The following is a 22,369-nucleotide window of genomic DNA, read 5'->3' as shown; positions in this document are numbered from 1 at the left end:
GCAAAGAATTCTAATTTTGACAAGCTTTACAGATAATAGTCTCCAGGTCAACTCTTCCAATGAAAAATTATCTTTTCCCGTTTTGTTAAATTAACCATAACCACTTTTTGTTAAACTAGTCACTGTGTGACTTCATTTTAGTTACTTTGCGTCCACCACTCCTTGAGCTTAGGGACCATATATGAGTCAGTTCCTTCTTCAGCATCTTACACAAATTGGCACATAAGAGGAACTCAATGAATGTTATTTGTTGAAAAAATGGAGTAGTTGTCCATCCCATTTATTTAGCACTGACGTTATCCTGTCGTGATTATTTTTCTTGCAGATCATATTGCCACAATTACAGACTGTAATTACAGGACTGCAGAAAGGAAATCCAAATATTTTCCTTAAAAAAAAATTTCCTAAAAAACTTCTATAGTGACAAACACACTGACTAGGGAAGAATATGTACTTGGTTATTTCTTTTGATTGATTTAACTATTCAATTTCTCTGCTATAGTTAAATAATGTTGTTTATATATGCTTGTAGAATTCAGGCAGTGGGAAAGTACAGATTTAATTTTCCTCCCCTCTATACTTAGAACAAGCTTAGGCTCCCCAAGTTAAATACAAAAAAAAAAAAAAAAAAAGGATGTCAATAATAGCCTGTAGCAACTCCTTTTGTTTTACTTGTATTCTACAGGGAGTCCTATTCTCATTTCCTAAACTGACCAACTAATCAATTAAGAATTAAAATTGTCCAAGCACTTCACCTTGATTTGCTTGTTTCTCTGCAATAATTCCATCTATTTAAAACCCTAAACTCCTTGAAGATTTGATTTCATTTTATCTGGAAGAGATCTCCACAAGGAGGTCAGTGTCCTTGAAGGAAATATATGGGGATTGTTTTCAAATTCTCTGTTGGATTCCCAAATGCTGTACTTTGATTTGCTTATTTATATTCAATGATGCCATCTACTTAAGGCTACAAACTCCTGGAAGGAATAGATCATCCTTTAATCTGATTTGGACCATAATCATCATAATTCTATGCACATTTGGGTGCTTAATACTTCTTGATAATTAGGAGTCAGTGAAAAAAGTAGAGAGGCTACTGAAATATTTTATATATACTCCCTAGTGAAAGAACCTTTTAAAATGCTGAATGATACCATCAAGTGATATAAATAATTAAAGAAAGGGATTAAGAAAAATGTTTAATATAAAATCCCCATTTACTGCATTTAAAGCATAAATAAAAACAAATAGAAAGCCAGTAGTAAATTATACTACTGGTGAAAACAATATTATTAAAATATAAGTGAATACTGAAAAATATTTTAATTAACAAAATAAATCAAATGGAAAAGATTCCCTAAATAGAGCTTTAAAAGTAAGTCTATGTGTGTTTGACTGCCATGACTAATTATGTATCCATGTAATGTGTGTTCAATTTGGGCTTATTTAAATAGCAGAAATGCTCATTAGCTGCAGTATATCTGTGAAGCTTCAGTAAACAGTTTAATGGTTTTTATGTTTAACCAATTTCATAAGTTCCCGTAATTTTAGCTTTAGCAGCTCATTAATGTTATTTTTTGATATCCATCTTACGACTTTTTTTTCCCTTGTCAATCGGCTGTAGGCATACTTCAATGCAAACTAAAAACATACAGTAGAATATATTTTAAACAATTTTAGTACATAAGTAAATGCATAATTCAAAAACGTAGTTTCTTTATATAGAGCATGGGTTGTATTTCCATGCAGTCAAGAAATATCTTTGGCATTGGTGAAGGTTAATGCCTTCATAATGATAATAATGACAAACATTTATTGAGAATGCCTCCATGAATGCGTGGCTGGTTCTGACCTAGGCAACATATATATTGTGTCTGTGAATCCTCATAGAATATTTGTTGTTACAATTTTATAGTTAAGGAAACTGAGAGTGAGGTAAGTTACTTAAGTCACACTCTTAAGATCTGAACCTAACTACAAATTATCTACAGATGTACCAACAAGAAAAGCCTGGCAGTCTTCAGGGGGCATTTGGAGATATACACCTAGAACTCAGGAGAGAGCTCTGTACCTTGGGATTAGATGTAGGCATAAGAATGGATAAAGTTAATCAAAAACATAAATCCAGGTAAGAGTCAACCAGTTATTTTTTAAAGTGGCAGCAAGCACAACCTAAACTAAAGCCAAAGGGAAATCATCATTTCATGAGACTCAAGGCATTTCTGAGCCACACAAGCCAAGAAGAGATAATTTCAAGAAACGTAAAATACAAGAGAAATGGAAGATAGGTAACTAGATTTGGTGACTTGAAGGTCAATGAGCAGTAAAAGGATGAGATTTGTAGATAAATGATGAGAGCAAAAGGCAACTAAAAGAGGTTAAGGACAGAGGACCTGCAAAGACAGCAAGGCAGTGCATCCAGGACACTTTCGGGAGTTTAATAAAGATTGCATAGGAAAAAAAATAAGGTATTAGCTTGCATTCATTCATTCAATTAGCATTTATTTATTGTTTACCATCTTTAAACCCTGCTATAGGCACTATAGCCTTCTTAACATGGGAGGGGGTGTTATATGCTGAGGGAAGTAAGAAGAGAGGTGCTTTAGATCTAGGGAGATGAAGGATCAAGGAAGGTTTTTTTAATGAGATGACATCTGAGCTAAAACATGAAGGGTAAGAAAAAGCCAGCGTGTGAAGACCTTGAGACAGATCTTTGTAGGCAGATGGAAACATTGCAGAGGCATTAGGGTGAGGTGAAGTTGATGCATTTGAGGAGTAGAAGGAAGGGAAGCTTTATGTGGGTGAAAGAAGCAAGGTAAGAGGTGAGGGGACCTGAGGGAAAAGTAGGGGCTTCATCAGAGAGGGTTTTATAAGCTCTGAGAACTTTATTCTAAATAAAGTAGGAAACCACTGGAGGGTTTGGAGTAGGAGAATCACATGATATCATTTCTATTTTATAAGGGCTGATTCTGGTAGGATTATATGGAAACAAGAGGAAAACAAGATGACCACTTAAGAGGCTATCTTCTTAATGCAAGTGAAAGTATCCAGCATCTGACCATTCCCTCAAGAGAAGTAAGATTTTCTGGCCTTCAAATGACAGTTTACATAAATGCCACTTTCATATGCTTTTGTCTTTACTGTGGATTTTTTGTAGACATTCTGAATTAAGCAATCATTTCATTCTATTCTAGTCATCGCAACATGGTCATCCCAATATTCACCCACCTCTTCATTCATTCATTCATTCATTCATCCATTTTTCAGTGAATACTTGGGACTGTGGCTGGGTACTTTAGAAATATGAACAAACTACCCTATAGTCCTATTGTAAATATAATTTAAAGTATATAAGATATACAGGGAGAAGGAGGAGAAGAGCCAGAGCCAAAATGGACACACATATTTATATCTTCCCTCTGTGTAGGAGGAAACATATTTAATCAGCATTCCCCTTTAGATTTCTAGTATCCAACAACTTTTGAATAAAATTCAGATACTTTAGCCTGTACATTAAAAACACTTTGTGAATTAGCAATGATATGTTTTTCCACCTTCATAGTTTCTCATTGTATACATTATGATCTAGTAACTACTCCATGTACATCTCTATCTATTCACTGTGATGAAATGTGCTTTCCCTGTTTTTGCTCTCTTAAGTCCCATCCCATCCTCACCTCCCCTACAGATGCCATTGGTTCCGTAAAACCTTCTTTGATTCTGCCAGCTAGAGGTCATCTCTCCACCCTAAGTGCCACACTCATAGTTTTTCTGTTTCTCCTCATGTCACTTTCTATCTAATGGCATTTTTATTTCGGTGCATTTTTATTTCTCGCCCTCTATTAGACTGAAAACTCTTGTAGACAGAGACAATGTCAGGTACAATTTTTGTGTACCCAGGAGAGCCTAACAGAGAACCCGATATACTTAGCAAATACAGAAGGAAAGAATGGGAAATAAGGTCCCACAGGCATGTAGGAGGGAAGATTAAAAGGGTGTCAAAATTAAATTCAGGTATTTGGTTTCAATCCCACCATCGGAGGGGTGGGAGTAATTTTAGATTCTAAAATTGAGTATGAGGATAATGCCATAATACTAGTGATGTAGAAGTTCATTTGGCAGCAGTGTGCAAATATAGGGGAAAATATTAGGCCATATTAAACCAAGTGATTTATCAATACATTTTGCAGAGGACATGGAAAATCACTGGATATTTTTTAAGCATGTAGTACATAATAATCTTGACATTATTTCATGCACTCATCTATAAAAATAAATGGCTAGTAAGTAAAGGTCCTCTGAAAACACTTAAAAGAGATTTGTAATTACTAAATATAAATATGGTTAGCATGAAGAAAAGGTTGGCATTAGTCTGTATCAACATTGGGTGGGACCTCTGAATGGATGTTAATATTAAAACTGGCTTTCTCCTTTAGCAATGCCAGCAAATTTGGGACACTGAATACATTATATGTACATATTCCATTTGAATTGAGTAGCTTTGCATATTTGGGATATAAATATTAAATATGATTCAATGTAATTTTCCAATTTATACAATTAAAACTTACACTTTTACAGGTCAGTGACTTGCTTAACCAAAGACTATCTTCAATTAAGTACACAGTTATTTTTATTTTGTGCTTTGAGCCAAAAATAAATGCAAAGTAACTAACAAAATAATCTGCAATGCAAAATACATATTACTAAGAGCATTAGTATAAAATATACGTCATTATTTTATATTTTAACTAAATTTCACATCTTGATTTTACTTTGCACAGCACTTTTGGGTAGTTTAATATTTCATACAAATATTAGGTTTCAGAATAAACTTTAATATACCATAGCCAACTAGTATTTAAAAGACAAATATAATAGGCCATGGTCAATAAAGCCCCCGACATCTATTACATTCACTATATGTTAAATAACACTGGCTATGTTTTATGATTTCTGTTCTCTGAAACAATTACATTATTTTTCCATTTTCTACCTTCTTTCCCCAGCAAAAGTTGTTTCATGCCACTGCTCTACCTCTTGAATGTAATCTTTGATTTGATGGAAAACTACTGATTTATCCACTGTCTCCCTGTAAGAATGCATATGATATCAACCACTAGTGAAACCTGGAAAATAAAGATAAGGGGAGGCTCTGAACAGAGCAATTCACTGGGGAGACAAACCTATTCCTATGCAGTTATTAGAGGGAAGTAAAATAATTACAGAAATATCATGTTGTACTTCAAATGGATGTCGAAGGCAGTTGTAAGTGATGTGATGTTGATTCTAAATCACTTTTAACACTGTTATCAGTCTGACCTCCTTCCTCATCACCTCCACCCTTTCAAAATAATTCCAAAGAAAAACTGTGCAAAGATTCTATTATTTTGGTGGGTTATTCTGCAGAAATGCCAGGACTTGCATTAAAATCCACCACTTCATCCTTACTTTCAGCCAGAAAAATATCTGATAATTAAGGCACTGTTTAAGAAAACATGTACAGTTTTCTACTGGGTTCCTGAGAATGCTTCTTTCCCAAAATATTTTTGAAAGCAAGACAGTGTAAAAGAAGAATAAAAGGAGTTCATTCTCATCCTGGGATGAGATATATTACAAAGGATATATTAATGTTTTGTTACTCAGGTATTATAAAATGAAATGGTAGCATGAGGAGCCACACATGTTAGTACAAGAGCAAAGATATAGAATCATGGAATAAAGTATCTTGACACCACGTGGTATCATAAGTTGACTTATCCTGCTCATAATGTGGTAGGTGAGATGTTTCTGGAATTCCAGAAGAAATGCCACACATCCTCTTTTATCATACTTTTAAGGGGTTATCCAAACTACAGGCTAGGACAGCTTTCAATCTTTAATTCAATCAATGAGTAGCACTGTTCTAAGTTCTGGGTTATGAGAGTGAAAAAACAAGACAAATGATACATAATGATCCCCAATGTCTGTTTTCAATCATTCCCTATTTTCTGAGTTCTAGTCCCATTTCCAGTTGAATGGATGAGCAAATCCAAATGCAACAAGTCACCATTTCCCTCAAATTTGTTCCATCTGCTGTGTTCCCGAATGCAATCAGCATTACAAACATCTGATCAAACTGCCACATAGATACTCCACATTCAAGCTCTGTAATCAAAGGGATGACCAAATCATGACTATTCTACTTAAGAAATATGTCTTGCTCTGAATGTTCTGTGGTTCTACCTCTTTTAATTTAATCTGGGCCTTAATCAGTAGCCACTCTAACAAAAACAGTCTTTTAACTGGTTTCGTTGACACTACTCTACCTTGATTCCCGGTCATCTTTTTTTTTTTTTTTTTTTTTTAACATCACAGCCCCTGTGGAACAACATGCTTATTTCATATTCCTGATGCATCTTACCATGTGGGGAGAGCACTATTGTTATAACACTCAGGGTGTCTCTCTATATCTTACCTGTCCTCAAAAAGCAGAAATTAGTAATCTACGAATCTGGAAAGAGAAATTAGGCATGCATAACTCACTCTGTCATATCTACAGCTTGGGAGCTACCCATGTGGGTAGAGGTTCTCTCCTTCCTTTCTACTAACAATCCTGCTGGGGCACCTTCCCATTAGGGAATCTATATTGTGGGATCATACCCGTGACTGAGTGAATAACTGCCTAATTCAGGTGCTCAACACTAGAAAACACATTTGCCTTCTGATATGCACCGCCTCAAAGATGATTTCATGGTTTCTAATTCCCCACTATTCGAAGAATATACAAATGGCACAAAATCCAAGCACCTATCAGTATTATCTCATTAACAACAAAGATCTCTCCCATATATAAACCTTCCATTTTTCATGTAGGTATCTACAAAATAAAATTCAAAATCCAAGGATGCCTGGGTGGCTCAGCGGTTGAGCATCTGCCTTTGGCTCAAGGTGTGATCCTGGAGTTCTGGGATCGAGTCCCACATCCGGCTTCCTGTGAGGAGCCTGCTCTTCCCTTTGCCTATGTCTCGGCCCCTCTCTCTGTGTCTCTCACAAATAAATAAATAAAATCTTAAAAAAAAAAAATTCAAAATCCCTAACTTAGTATACAAATCTCTTGACTCCACATAAGCTTGTAGCCAAATTTCCTGCCATCTTATCCTGATCCATGTCCCACCCTTACTTTACCATATATCATACTCTCCAGCTAAACAAATTTCTCACCATTGTCTGGTCACATGAAACCATTTGTCAGCTTATATGTTTGTGTATGATATTTCCTCTAACAGATATACTCCTACTGAAGCTCTAAAACTGAGTCCAAATGTGATCTCAAAATTAGCAGTATACAAAAAAAAAAAAAAAAAGAAAAAATTAGCAGTATACATGTTGCAGTATACATATGTACATGCCTGTTTCTCCCATTAGCCTAGAATCCCTGAAGTGCAAAGACTCTTTTTCTCTCATATTTGTATTCCTAGCACCTGGACAGTATATAACATAATTGGACAGTAAGAAATATTTGCTGCATGATGAATAATGAGAGAATAAAGGGTAAAAATCATAAAATAAAAAGTTCAATTTAGAAATAAAAATGGAAAATTCAGACCTTCATTTATAAAGATGAGAACATGCATGAAATAAGTAGGCTGATGACAACTTTCGAAAGATATGATTTTTTTTATATATATATAGCTTTTTATGATGACTGTAAAATGACTGCTTAATCTAACTGTGGTGTTGAGCAAGTTGCATAATCTCCCTGGGGCTCTCTCCCTTCCACCCCCATTCCACCTGGAAACTCCCACATATCCCTCAAAGTTCAATTTACAACCCACTTCCTCCAGGAAGCTTCCCTGAACACTCAGACTGTGTTCTGTGCTTCCCTCCAGCACAATTTATCATCGTTGTGCATCTCCCATTAAACTACATACCCGGAGACAAGGTTTGCATTGGCCTTTTCACCACTTTATCCCTAGAACCTAAGCGCAGTGCCTAGAATAGCAGGATATCTGTGATTATTAGTTAAAACAAGTCTGTGAAATGAGGAGACTAGAATATATGATTTCTGAAGTCCCTTCTGTTTAGAAATAGGGCATGTTAAGAAATAGAAAGAAAAGTCCCATGCAAGTTACTGTGCTGTATAACACGTCCAGTAAGTTACACTGGACTGATTAGTTTGCAATTCTATCTCATCCATTCTCAGTTATATTAATCACTAGTAAGCACCTTCCTCTAACATTTGTATTTGTGCCATCAACCAAAAAGCTCTCCTGTCTCCAGTAAAGTCCGGTATTCCATAACCTATTCCTTGAAACTTTATTACAAGTATTTCTTTTTTATTAAAAAAAATGCATACAATAGTGAAAATTTGACTATGGCATAGTTTCAACCCAATACCATTCCTTCCCCCTCCTCTTTATTTTTGGTAACGGAGAGAAGGAATTATGAAAGCTAAAGGCCATAAAGAGCAGACAATTGTTCAAAGAAAATTTGCTCAACTTCTAATTGCAACGAGTAGCTTCTGGAGGAGATAGTTAATTGCTAAAAAAGTAAAAGACACTAGTTTAAGGGAGGGGGGGTAGTTATTAAAATGTCATAGTATTTTCAACTCCCTCAGTGAATTACCATAATAAGGAATAAAACAAATAAAACATAATGGTGCTATGCCTTTTAAAGTACAGATAACTATTATTACCAGGCTTATCTAGAGCTCACTTAGAAGACTCTTTCCTAGGTTTTCTTTAACACCTAAGTAATTGAGGAAAAATGGACACATTTGAAAAATTCCTGAATGTCAGCATTGTCAGGGGCTTATGCACACCATTTCTTATCTAACTGACAATTTCTAGCTCTGACTTAGGCCAGAATAAGGCACATTAACCCATGGCCTGCACTTTTTCCCAGTATGGGGGCAAGTGAATCAAAGCTACACTCAAGAATAGTATTGGAAGAACCTTTGATTTACCCCATGAGGTTTTAAAAAACTTTTTCGAGAGCTGTCCAATAAAAGGAACTGGTAGTGATTTTAAAATCCTTTTCCCCAAAAAACATTCTCCTTATGAAACTAACTGCAATTAATGACATCAAAGGAGTTGGTTTCTTAGGGTTTCACTAAAGATTCAGAAAGAACTAGGCTTTGTCTACTTCTAGCGAGATGAACAGAAAGAAAATGTAGGCAACTGGGTAAAGAATATAAACTCCTTTCCTAGAAGAAGGACTACACATTCCTTGCTACACCCAGAGAGTTCAGTCACTTTGTCATTTGCTCTCCAGAGCAGTGCCATGTAGCACTATGCTGGGTCAGATTTATTGCCACCATTCATCCTATCTCTTCCTTCCATAAACATAGGTTTATGATATAATCTTAATTATATCATAATTTTCAATCACTTAAAAACTCAAACTTTGTATTCCCAAGGTGCTTTTCTCTCTCTTTCTTAAAAGTAACAATGATCAATCAAACAAAAATTAAATAAACAAAACACTGGCCCAATTTCACTATTTTTAAGAGGAAAAAAGTTATGGGGGCACCTCAGTGGTACAGTCAGTTAAGTGTCCGACTCTTGGTTTGCCTCAGGTCATGATCATTGGTTCGTCTACTTGAGATCCTCTCTCCCTCTCCCCGCCCCTCCCACTTGTGCTTTCTCTCTAAAATGAATAAATCAATCTTTAAAAAAAACCTGATTTGTAGAAACTCAAAATGGAGATTTCTAATTACTAAAAATTGATTGAAAGAAAAACTTCATTCCCTTTGATGGTATGAAAAACATTAGAATTGATAACAAAACATTTTTTAAATATATGATAGTTACAAGTTGTACAATCTTTTTCTGTAAAACACTAACCAAACATACTAAACTTTTTCATATTTAAAAAAATCATAATGTAAAAGCATGTGCTTTACTTATTTACAAAGACATGTCTATAGAACCTGTAAGTTCTGAGATGAAGTCCTGATTTTCAAATGCTTTTATTCCTAGTCAACATTCATACTATCACAAGGATGTAATATAAATCAATTTAATTATTAAAATATGTTTTGCAACATAAGGAGAGTAACATCTAAAGCTTGGGAGATACTTACTATGTGCCAGACATATATTTAAGTGCCTTACATATATTTTTAATTTATTCTTAAAATAACTCCAGAAGGTAGATACTATAATCACACTTCCCTTAAAAGATTAGGACCATGAAGTACAGAGAGACTAAGGAAGTCAGGTTTCCAGCTGGGCAGCCTGGCTCAGAACCACTGCTCTAAGCTGCTACACCAGACGGCCTCTAATTAGTGTAATATTTATTGGATTATAAAGAATGCAAAAATTTATGCCAAAACAGAAAAAAAATCAATAGCAATTGAAAAATAGGATTGTGTTTCTAACTTTCATATTTAAAATAAAATTAAATTAAATTAAAAAACCAAACTGGTCCCATAGTAAGAAAAAATAACAAATAAGTGTAGTAAAACTAATACCTTAATATGAATCAAGTCAAGTCAAAACACTACTATATATTATCCATGTACTATAGGCACATTAATATGTGGCTGCTATTGGGACTACAACTTACTACTATAAAGGTAAAATCTTTGTGCTTTGGGGGTTTACAATCTAATTGGAAGACAAATTGTAGTAAGTTCTGGAAGATCAAAGCACACAGCTCGGGGATCCCTGGGTGGCGCAGTGGTTTGGCGCCTGCCTTTGGCCCAGGGCGCGATCCTGGAGACCCGAGATCGAATCCCACGTCGGGCTCCCTGTGCATGGAGCCTGCTTCTCCCTCTGCCTATGTCTCTACCTCTCTCTCTCTCTGTTTGACTATCATAAATAATAAAAAATTAAAAAAAAAAAAAAAAGCACACAGCTCTTCTTAAAGTCAACATTTCGAAACAAATGAGAGGATGGCTGTGGTGCAGCATATGGAAGAGGCACAGAGGTCACGGCATGGGCCAGAATGCCTTCCTTCAGTTGTCTGGAAGCATACTCAAAAACACATAAAGTTATGTCATCTAGATCTTCTGGGAATGGGAGGACAAGGCCAATGTTACTAACTCCATAGGAAAAATGAAGCTGTGAGGTTGGTGAAAATGGTAACAATTATCCTCATCAATTCCAAACTAAAGAGAAAAGATATGCACACTTTCACAACTGGCAATTTGGTCCCAAGCAGAAAGAGAAGGGGAGATAAAATAAGAAAGAAGTCTTTTAAACCTGAAGTTGTCCAGACAAACAAACAAAAAAAAGAAAATTCAATTCAATAAACATTTACATTGGTGCTTAGCAGAAGAGGAGACTTCATGTATCACAAAATACATATTGTTAAGAAAAAAAAAATGTTTAAAAGTTTCCACTGAAGGGTGATGTTTGAGGGCTAGAAATTCCAGTACAGGTAGCTTGTGCTTAATTTACTGACAGCCTTTAAAATCAGCCTTGAACAATAAAATCCCAATTTAATGTGATTTGGAATCTTACATACTTAGAATGGATGAGAATTTTTAAAAGGTGGAACCACTCTTACCTTTTTCACAGGAAAGATATCAAATAAGGCTGAGACTTTATTATCTCAATCAAATTAGGAATCAAACACCACAGTGCCTTTAGAATTTGGGACAGTAGTTAATAAAGGATTCAATTAAATTGTGCTCCTAATAAGCACATATATATTCCATGCAGAGGGATGTGGAATAGAGAGTCCTTTGTTCCTATTTCCTACTCACTGCTACAATCCAAAAAAATAAATAGAAATAAAATAGAATTAGATAAAAAAAACGATGATTACTCATAAATGTTATTAGCCTTGGTAGAAATGAAATAATTAGCAACTATAATCTGAGGATATTATCCATATTTGTTTTATAAATTTGATAATACTTATCTTTTCTATAAGCTTTAAGGCATTTACTGTTTTTACAATAGGAAATATTTATTACAGATATAGTGAGTGCTTAATACTAAGTAAAGTTATTTTATATTCTTTGTGAAACACACAAAGGACTTGCAAAAGTAACACAGAATATATGAGGGAAAAAAAATCCCTGAGATTACAAATTTAATTTCCTTGAAATTTCCCAGTTTAGGATACTTTTACAGATACATGTTATTTGGTATAACTGAGATGCTATAAGTATTTTCATTTAAAATATTGTAACCAGATAATGCTGAGAATATGTTATCACCATACTTTATAATTTACTCTATCATGTTTATTTCATTCCTTGAATACTTCAGCATATGTACGTATATAATGCCTTTACCAAGGACTTACTTTCTGAATTACCAGTATGGAACCCACCTGTGCTAAGATACTGGGAAGAATAATCCCATAGGGAAGAGTGGGAAATAAAGCTGAATACATAGTGTATATATAAAGCCATTTGATGAAGTTCTCAAGTGCTTCATTCTACAGTATAGGGTAACATTGGTGAATTTAATGACAAGAAAAACTGGAATTAGATATTTGAATCTGGGATAACATTTTGAACTTTAGTGATGGGAGAACTACAGTACCACTTAAATAACAACAAAGTTGAGGTGCGATCTGCCTTAGGGAAACTTCATGAGGTGATCCTTCATTATGCTGTGCACTGTCTCTAAATGTATTATTCTTTGCTTCGTAAAGCAATTATTTGTTTAAAACTCTGCCTCCTGCCTGAGACTGTGAGGTTTTCAAGTAGAAGGAATGCCTCATTCGTCTTAGTACTCTCCGGAACACAACTTGGTACCTGGCATTCATTAGATACTCAGTAAATGCTCGTTACATGCATAGCATGTAATAAAGGATGAAACGTCTTCTGAGACACAGACTAGAAAGAGAATTTGGAACCAGTTACACAGAAGTGAAATAGTGTCTACTCTAAGTCTAGCCTTGACCTGGCACATAGAAGTTATTAAGTCTTTCTTACAGGAGTGAATATGTGGATGAATAATAAATGAATTAATGAGGTGATCAGATCGCTGACGGAATAAATATATTAAGAGAAAATGGGTAAAGTCTGAACTTGGGAAAGTACTAAAAAGTCATAAGCTAGAGGAAGAAAAGTACTCAGTGATAGGCTTAGAAGAGGAATATTTAAAAGAAAAAAAAAAACAAGAAAATGGAGGGTCATAAACAATAACAACGTGTTACATTTCCAAAGCACTTTCATGTTACTTCATTTTAATTCTGACAACAGTCCTGAAAGGTAGGGGAAGAAGGTTTTATTATGTTTGTGTCTTTATAGAAGAAGTTGAGGCTCAGAAAGGTTAAGTGACTTAGAGCATTTCAAACAGAGAAAAATATTTAACATTGTCAAATGCAGAAAATAGGATGAGGACTAAAAAAATGTCATGGAGTTTGTCATGCAGTTCATCGCAGCCTGTGCAAAGTGATGCTGGGAAGGAGGGAAGGGGAGGGGTGGAAAGGCAGGCTGACGGTTTAAGAAAGGTGTTATCAATAAATGTATTAAATCACATAGTATCATACATGTGATGATCACAAAAGTGTCACACATAAATTGCATCACATAGGTATCAAGATGGAACAAGATTTAAGGTAGAAGAAGGATACATGAATAGTTTCTTTTCTTACCTAAATGGAGAACTTGCTTTCTGGAAACTGATTTGTACTATAGCTAATACCTGTGCATATATGAAAACTTGCTGACTTTGAAATTATTTTGTAAAACTTTTGGGATGCTCAGGTGGCTCAGTGGTTAAGCATCTGCCTTTGGCTCGGAGCGTGATCCTGAAGTCCCAGGATCGAGTCTCACATCGGGCTTCCTGCATGGAGCCTGCTTCTCCCTCTGCCTATATCTCTGCCTGTCTCTCTCTCTCTCTCTCTCTCTCTCTCTCTGACTCTCATGAATAAATGAATAAAATCTTAAAAAAACAATAAAAAATTTTAAATGCCATTTGGGTAAAGATCTTCTCAGTAAAATTACAACAATTACTGATTCCCTGTCCGCCTTTCTTTAGAGTTTTCCATTCAAAAAACGGTCCTGAAAACATTTAGATGGGAGGAGAGGCATGGATACTATTTAACCTTCCATCTCTTCCAGGTCCCCTTCACTTGGAAAGTAGCTTATTAATGTAAGTATTGAAAGGCCCTGGAAAAGCAAGTAATTCTATTTAAGTATGATTTTTTTCAAGCACTATGTTATTTCAAGTCAGGAAGAGGAGGGAAAAAAGGTAAAGTGAACCATCATTTTTCTTCGATTTCTCTAAATGTCTATGAGTAGTAGATGTGAAACATTGGAAGAAACACGCAAAAGTAAAAAACGTAAGTACATAAACACATTCTGGGATAAGTTTGAAAAATAAACATGACTAGATCAAATTTTCTTGTACTTCATATTTTAAATACTAAGTTAAATCTTTCACTCTTCACACACATGAGCATAAGTTTTGCAAAGGCTTTTTTCTATGATCTGAGTCATATCTACTTAGGTTTGTTTAGGAAAAAATACATTTTTCTTAATATTAAAGATGTCAGTTGTGAAACATAAATTTAGATGGGTATACTAAATTAGTTTTTGATAAGTGAATCATCAACAGATTTGCTAGTTAAATATGATTCAACTTTTTACTCAGTTTCTGGTGATGTGCCGAGCAGTAAGAATGGTATTTTTTAGATGATAGGATGCAATTTACGCGTTGTTCTTTTTTTTCTTCCTGAACTCAGTTAATGAATAAACAAACCACACTGTGACTGTGTCTACATATCACATAAACATCTAGATGAAAAGTGACAAATTCAGGCCATCATCCAGCTATTTGAAAACATTTATCTTGATGACATTAAACATCTGGATGTTTCCAAATACCAAGATGTTTGATGTCCTGCAGATAAAATATCCTGATGACTGGTTGAATTTTTTACTTATCTGTTGCATAAAAATGCACATTTGCATACATATATCTCTTCTTATTTCAGACACAAAATGTAATTTTAACATGGATATAGTAGGGAGTATAGGAATTGTCAGGTTTAGATTTTTTGCTGTTACTGTTATTCATAATGAATCTCTGACTTGGAGAAATGTCTTTTATTTTCCTTTCAGTATATAAGATAGTTAATCATCATTTCAACAATATGTATTAAAAGGTAAAGAATTTGCAAAATGAAGGCACATAGGTACCTAAGCTTTCATCATCAATGACCCACAAAAACAGTGTGGCAAAAATGTAACACAAAATAGCCTTGATTGATTAACTTATTATTCAGTTGGAATATTATGTAAAACACTTCCCTTTCCTATTATCCTTTTTTAAGAAGCATTTTGTTCTTCCTTAGCATGTCCATTTACGCCATCCATTTGAAATGAGAGAAGTTCAAACTTTCTAATTTGATAATTTTGATGTTTCTAGTGATAGTTTAACATGAGGATAGTAGTACACCTGAATTCTATTTTTGCCTATTCATTAGGTCTTAATTTGTCTGAATCACAGAAGATTGGCTGTTATAACTTCTCTGTCACATTTTCTTACTCAAGGTCTAATTGAAGAAAAAGCCATTCTTAGAGAGGAAACAGGCAATTGTTATTACAAAATAGAATATGTATTTTGATTATCAGCTTAAAAGAAAGATTAATGTTATTTTCAATTCCCACCACTTTCAAAATAATTCTGTATAAGCACTAAATGCCATTCCTAAGCCTTTTAAATCAAGATTGCTTGGATTTCAAACTAGAAGAAGAAAATGAATGTTAAAGTGAAAAACAATGCCCTGAAAGCTGGAAACTATTATGGCACTAAAATAGCAGACAATTGCCTAGCACCTTTCAGCTTTCAACACCCTACCTGTAGGATCACTCAGAACTGAACCAAAGGCACTGATGACCACATCGGCTTTCAGACGGACTGTCTCATCTTCATGTTCATGCCAGTTTCCAGCTTCATCTTGTTCTGTCCGAACAAACTGCACAGCAACAATTCTCCCTCCTTTTAATTCAACCTTCCGTGGGGACAGGAAAGGCAAGAATTCACACTTTTTTTCCTTAGCAAGCTCCACCTAAAGAACAAAAGAACAGAGAAAAATTTGAAAATGTTTCTTCTCCATTTAATATTTGGTTTTTAATTTGGTTATACAGGCTGCTGCTTAAAACATGTTAAATCAACATGAAGCCTATTCTTTCACCAAAGCTGAGGTTCAAGTTATCAGCTATTTACATTCTGCAAATCACTGACTCAGGGGAGTCTTAAATTGATTGGAGGTGTCATGGGGAAGTTTATAGAGCATGGCATCACAAGATATTTCTCAAGTTCTGAGGACTGCATGCCGCACGGCTGGTGGCGTATAAGGGTTTGGCTATAGTGGCCTTGTTTTCTATAAGCTTTCATTTCTATAGGTTAAATTATTTTTCAAATCATGCCACGTGTGAAAATAAATACTTCTGAATACTACTGGGTTGCATATATCTAAACTGGAAATATATCAATCAAGTGGGTGAGCCAATCTCTGCAAGTACATGATTAAAATGGTAGGTAGGAGAAAAGATCGAGAAACTGTGGAATCAAGAAATAAATAACATTTAATCTTCTCTTCATAAAACTGCAAATGAAAAATTTAAGAAAGAGAAACAAGGATGCTCTTCTTGACAAATTCCATTGTTCCAGGTCTATTACCTCATTTATTCTGCTATTTTCATTTTCATGCCCATAATGTGACGCCTATCAAGACAGAATATTAATTCTTTACATATCTATTCATTTTTCCATTTACTGTTCTTAGGGGCCATTGTCAATGTAACCCTAACTAGTATGCGGAGTCGTCTTTTTAAAAAAAAATGTACTACTGAACAGGTTGAGGGGGTATTAAGTCTCATTTTTTCCCTCCCTCATGGAACAGAGGTGGGTTCTCAGTAGGACAAGTGAGGTTGAGAAGGTGTGTGTATAAGGCTCCAAACCAGGAGTTGTCTGAGCAACATCAAAATGGAAAAACTGAGATAGAAAATGACTTGCTTAATGTTCTGATCAAGCCATAGACCTATATCTCAGCACTCTGTCCATAATTAGTGGTTCCAAACTTTGGCATGTATCAGAATCACCTAGAGAGCTTGTTAAAACAGATTGCATGGACCCACCCCCAGAATTTCTAATTCATAGGACTTGGATGAGGCCTGAGGGTCTGCATTTTTAACAAATTCCTAAATGATGCTATGTGGTTGGTCTAGAAATGACAATTTGTGAACCACTGTCTTATCAGATTATAGCTGACTAGCTCTGAACTTAGTTGGTCTATACCATGCATTCTCAATGACAGTAATCATCCATAAGGGAGCAAACCTGATTCTTGAGGAAGGAATCTTAGATGTCACAATAATTTGTGGCACCCCCCCACCCATAAGAAATAGTATATAAACAAATATACAGAGTATCTGTAGTATTAAAATTACAGTGTATTTGCATGTGTGTTTGTGTGGGGGGAGTTAATTAAAAAAATTTTTTTTTAAAAAACTCCCTGGAGGGACAATATAAAAATAAAACAAAACATGGGGCATCTGGGTGGCTCAGCAGTTAAGCTTCTGCCTTCGGCTCCTGTCATGATCCCAGCGTCCTGGGATCAAATCCTGAGTCAGGCTCCCTGCTAGGCAGGGGAGTTGGCTTCTCCCTCTGTCCCTCCCCTCTCAACTCACACACAAGCTCCCTCCATCTCAAATAAATAAATACAACCTTAAAAAACCCTGAGGAACACTGGCCATTACTCTATCTTGGCATAAAACTATTCAGTCTCTGTCTTATTTAAGATATGTGTTGAGGGCAGCCCCAGTGGCTCAGCAGTTTAGCGCTGCCTCAGGCCTGGGATGTGATCCTGAAGACCCGGGATCGAGTCCCATGTCGGGCTCCCTGCATGAAGCCTGCTTCTCCCTCTGTCTGTGTCTATGCCTCTCTCTCTCTGTGTCTGCCATGAATAAATAAATAGAATTAAAAAAAAAAAAAACAAGATATGTGTTGAATACTGGCCATAAAGCCTTAAAAACTGGACCACAAAAATTATGATTGTACAATATTTTCCTTTTCTTTATAAAAATAAGAGATTATTGATATAAAAAATACTAGCTATTTGGTGTATCACGGATAGTAAATATACAAAACAACAGATTCAAATTGCTCACTGTTTACACAGAAAAATTAGGGATAAGTGTAATTGAATAAGGTTTGAGACTTCATCCTACTGTTTACTTGAGATAGTCACTAAGTAAATCTCTCTGATCATCAGGCTCCTTATATGTAAGATAGGGATAATATCTAATTAGTTGGTTTGTGCCGTTATTTAAAGCAATTTAGAAATGTAAACCACCTAAAGGAACTTAACATATAAAAAGTGCAAGTAAATACTATTTATTTGTAGTCGCAATTCTCTGAATTCACTCCCTGCCCCCCATCATTCTTCGGACTATTCAATATCACTTACCACTAGGATTATGATTCCAATAGAAAGGTTGCCCAAGAGCAAAGGCCAAAAAACCTTAGACTCTTAACTTCCTACAAAATAAAATGTGTAATTTCTAGAAAGCAAACTATTTCTTGAATAGTTCTAATTACAAATATGGCTCCATACATAAGATATGTTTTCTGTATCACTTTTGTCACATTTGCGTTATATAGCACCTTATAACTCATCAATATAAACCAGTTTATTATGTTTCAAAAATGTCAAGTGATACTAAATTTTAATGATAATGCCAAACTTGATTGAATAACAATGACAAATGTTTATGGGTTGAATAAATCAATACATGATGCATATTTATAATAGTACTCTTTTCTGTGAAGGGCAGAAATAAAAACCTGAGCTATGCTGCACATATTGGAAGAATGTCTCAGACTGATTTAAGGTCTGTTTTGTCCCATTTTACTTTTCATGTCTATTAATACTTAGTATCTATTATTCTATGTAGATAATCTGATATGTTTTTTGGCAAGTTTGGCATTGAATTTAAAACCAAATTGAACACTGCAAGCAAATCAAAACCTTTAAAATAATTATTATCAATGATTTAATGCTTGAAAAATTGCTTTTAGAAGTATTCCATGGTTTTGACTTTTGAAGGCCTAAAAACTATGTGGTTATGAACGTGAAGAAACTATAATATATCCTCAGCTCACATAATAATTTTCCATATGCACTAGGATTAATAGCTTATATTTAAATATTCAGCATTTGTGCCAACTATGTGATAGTGCACAGAAGTTTGAGGAGTGTGAACAGTGGCTTCCACAAAGTTACTATGAAATTCAACTTTTGAAACTTGACATGTTCTATATTCTCTAAAACATGTAAGACTTTACAATTGGGCAGCAGACATAAATCATACCACTTCTTGCTATTGTGCTATCAAGTAGATATTTTTCATTGTATGCAAGAGATGGAAAAACTTTTAAAGGAAAGATAGGAAGATATCACTTTAACATATGTATTTATTTGGAAAGTACTGATATTATACTGGGAAAAGAAGAGCTGAGATGATAGGATTTTTTTTTTTTTTGAGATGATAAGGTTTATCTCAATCAGCAGGGAAATATTAGGAAAATGAGAATTCAAAGTAAGTACAGTCATGTGTCAAGCGAAATATCCTTTGATTTATTTGTGGACAACAGAGGAATTTACTTTCATATTTAAGATACCTGTCTAACGGGACAAAAATAATAATAAATACTTAGGTAGCAAGCATTCTTTTCTTTGAGAGAGGGGCAAGAGGATAGGGGAGAGAGAGAATCTTAAACAGGCTCCACGCTAGGCATGGAGCCCAACATGGGGCTTGATATGGAGGCTCAGTCTCGGGACCTTGAGATTATGACCTGAGCCACCCAGAAGCCATGAGAGCAGGTATTCTTTTAAGTGCTTTACATATGGCTCATTTTAATTTTCACACAAAACATATTTTATGATACTTATATATTAAAGCTTTTTTTTTAAGTATTTAAGCTTTAAGCCAACTTTTTCTTCTTATCATGGCGCAAAAAGCCAGTAATATACTAGTATCATGATTTACAACTTTAGCACCCAACCTCAGGTACTCTGCTGCTTGCTGTCCTCACAACTAATCCCAGGTGGGAAGAAGTATTATTGCCTTGCTAAGAAGAGAAACTGAGGCTCAGAGAAACCAAAAATACACTAAGGAATGACAAAACTTAGCTAAAATCCTGATATGCCTGAACAAAATCCTGGGTGATATTCATTAATATCCAAAGACAGCAACTCTTGTATATTTGAAAGAATAAGACTTTGGATGGTTCTAGTTATGGAATCTCAAAACAAGGTTAATTAGAATATGAAAGGATCTAGTCAAAGGCAAATTAAAAGTCAAGGGGTTGGCTTGATAAAGGCTGCCCTGTAGGAAGAGATTCATGCTTCTTATTCTAAGTAAGTTTAGAAGTACAGTAAAATAATGAAATATAGGAACCAAGTGATGGATTTATGAACTCAATATTATAAATGAATTAATGGTAACTCTTTGAATCCAGAGAAAGTGTAAGCTTAGGACAAAGAAGTACTACTTCATAAAGTGGATAGTAGAAACATAGAACATGTAATTTCAAGATACAAAAGTAAAATATTAAAATAGAATTTAAATAAAGTTATTTGTTAGTAAATTCTTTCACAAAACTCTTTTAAGTACAGAAAGAATATCTTATCTAATTTGCTATCCCCAGGGTTGAGGAGTTATATTTATTATAAATATTTAACAAATGATTGAATGGTCAAACAGATGCCTGGCAAATCAGAATATACTCTAGCCAATATGCCACATGGAAGGACATTAAGTGACTAGCACACAGTAGACTTTGAATAATATTTTGTTTACCAAGATGAATTACTAACATGAAAACCCAGAGTACATTCAAGTTAATGAAAGGATAATTAGTAGTATAAGGAGTCAATGTCTGCTAAACATCCATCCCAAAGTAAATACACTGGGCATGCAGAAGACAGGCTGCTACCTGACCACAGCAACCTATGTTATGAGATTTAAATAAAAAGTAAGTGATGTTTTCTCAGCTGTCAGTTACACTGCCATGATGAAATGATGGGCCAGACTGACCAGTGGTCTAGCCTCATGCAGTGGATCTTAATATTTTACTGTTTAAAATAATCGGCATTCTGTACTAAGTAGTTCACAGATTTCAGTGCTTTTTAATACCTAATGTTTCTTAATGACCATCAATAATCAGCAACTCTGTAGTTTTGGTACATGAACACTTGTGTTCATGGCACACATATTTACTTGTCTGATGGTGCCTATTCTCATGAGGGACAAGTGCTACATCAAGCAAACATACAAATCTCTCTTGTCCTTATTTTCACCAATGGAATGAAGGAGAAAACATCTATAAGGTTCCATTTTGGAGACTCAATAAACCAAATTAATACTCTCTCTTCATACCATATAAGGAAAGTAAGAAAAACCTTCTTAGCTTTGATTTTTATCTCCATATTCAGGGAAGACACATGGTTGGTGCTGAGTGAAATAAAAATAGAATGCTATCGCATGCAGTAATGATGATCATTTTAATGATTAACTTTATGTAATGTGATGATTTGGTCTGATTAATATTATAGGCATCATACTGTGGAAATTATGAAACAACTTAATTTACTATAATTAAAAGCATGATGTCAACTCATTTTTAGATTGCATATAGGCAAAGTAAGCATAGACTATAATGAGAACTCAAACCCAGCATACATTAAATTCTACTATACAGTTTGAGAAATAATATGAAGAAACAATATTCTTTGTAAAGATGATCCTTGAATAGCTAGATATTTAACAAGTTATCAATTCCATATGAACATGAGGACCTCTGAGATGGAATTTCAAATCATTGTTTGGTAGTCTGCTTTGGTCAGTGACAATCCTGAAAAATTATTTTATTTCATCACTGCTAAATTATTGCATATACCACAAACATTCATAACCACTCAAAAAGAGTTCCATTCACCCATGAATTTATAAAACATTTATTAAGTACCTATTCTTTACAAAAAAAAAAAATGGTGCTAGGTTCTATAGCTAATAAAATGATCCCTGCTTTCAAAACTCTCACAAAGGCAGACAAATCAGCAATCGTATTCAGTGTGATAACACATATAAACTCAGTGTGCACTCATGGCATATAAAGAGGCATTCTGCACAGCAGTAGTGCAGGTCAAGAAAAAGAAGCCTGGAAAAGGTACTATATGAACTAATCTTGAAAGATGAGTAGGAAGTAATTACAATTACTAGAAAGGAATTAGTTACTGAGAAATTGAAGTATACAATAGATTATTTCCCTTAGGTGAGGAAACATGTAGGAAGGTAAAAGAGTTTATTTCAACAAAGGAAGAAGGAAAGACACCTGGTTAAATCCCCTTGTAAACACGCCATTGGGAAACAGATTACCAGTCAGCATCTGAAAGTGGGAGAGCC

At 34.7% G+C, this 22,369-nt stretch overlaps 1 protein-coding gene across 4 annotated transcripts in view; it reads right to left on the bottom strand.

Annotated features, from left to right (window-relative positions):
• The window catches only part of DPYD (dihydropyrimidine dehydrogenase), a 791,077-nt gene that overhangs the window by 417,752 nt on the left and 350,956 nt on the right, over positions 1 to 22,369 (bottom strand). For all 4 annotated transcript variants that reach the window (XM_038541239.1, XM_038541240.1, XM_038541241.1 and 1 more), the window contains one exon: positions 15,756 to 15,966. In XM_038541239.1, the coding sequence (XP_038397167.1) occupies positions 15,756 to 15,966 (211 nt within the window). The remainder of the gene's footprint in view (positions 1 to 15,755; positions 15,967 to 22,369) is intronic.

This window comes from Canis lupus, chromosome 6, assembly GCF_011100685.1.
Source record: "Canis lupus familiaris isolate Mischka breed German Shepherd chromosome 6, alternate assembly UU_Cfam_GSD_1.0, whole genome shotgun sequence".
In the NCBI taxonomy this organism is placed as follows: domain Eukaryota; kingdom Metazoa; phylum Chordata; class Mammalia; order Carnivora; family Canidae; genus Canis; species Canis lupus.
Note: the sequence above shows the minus strand (reverse complement) of the source record. Positions and strands in the feature narration are given on the sequence as shown.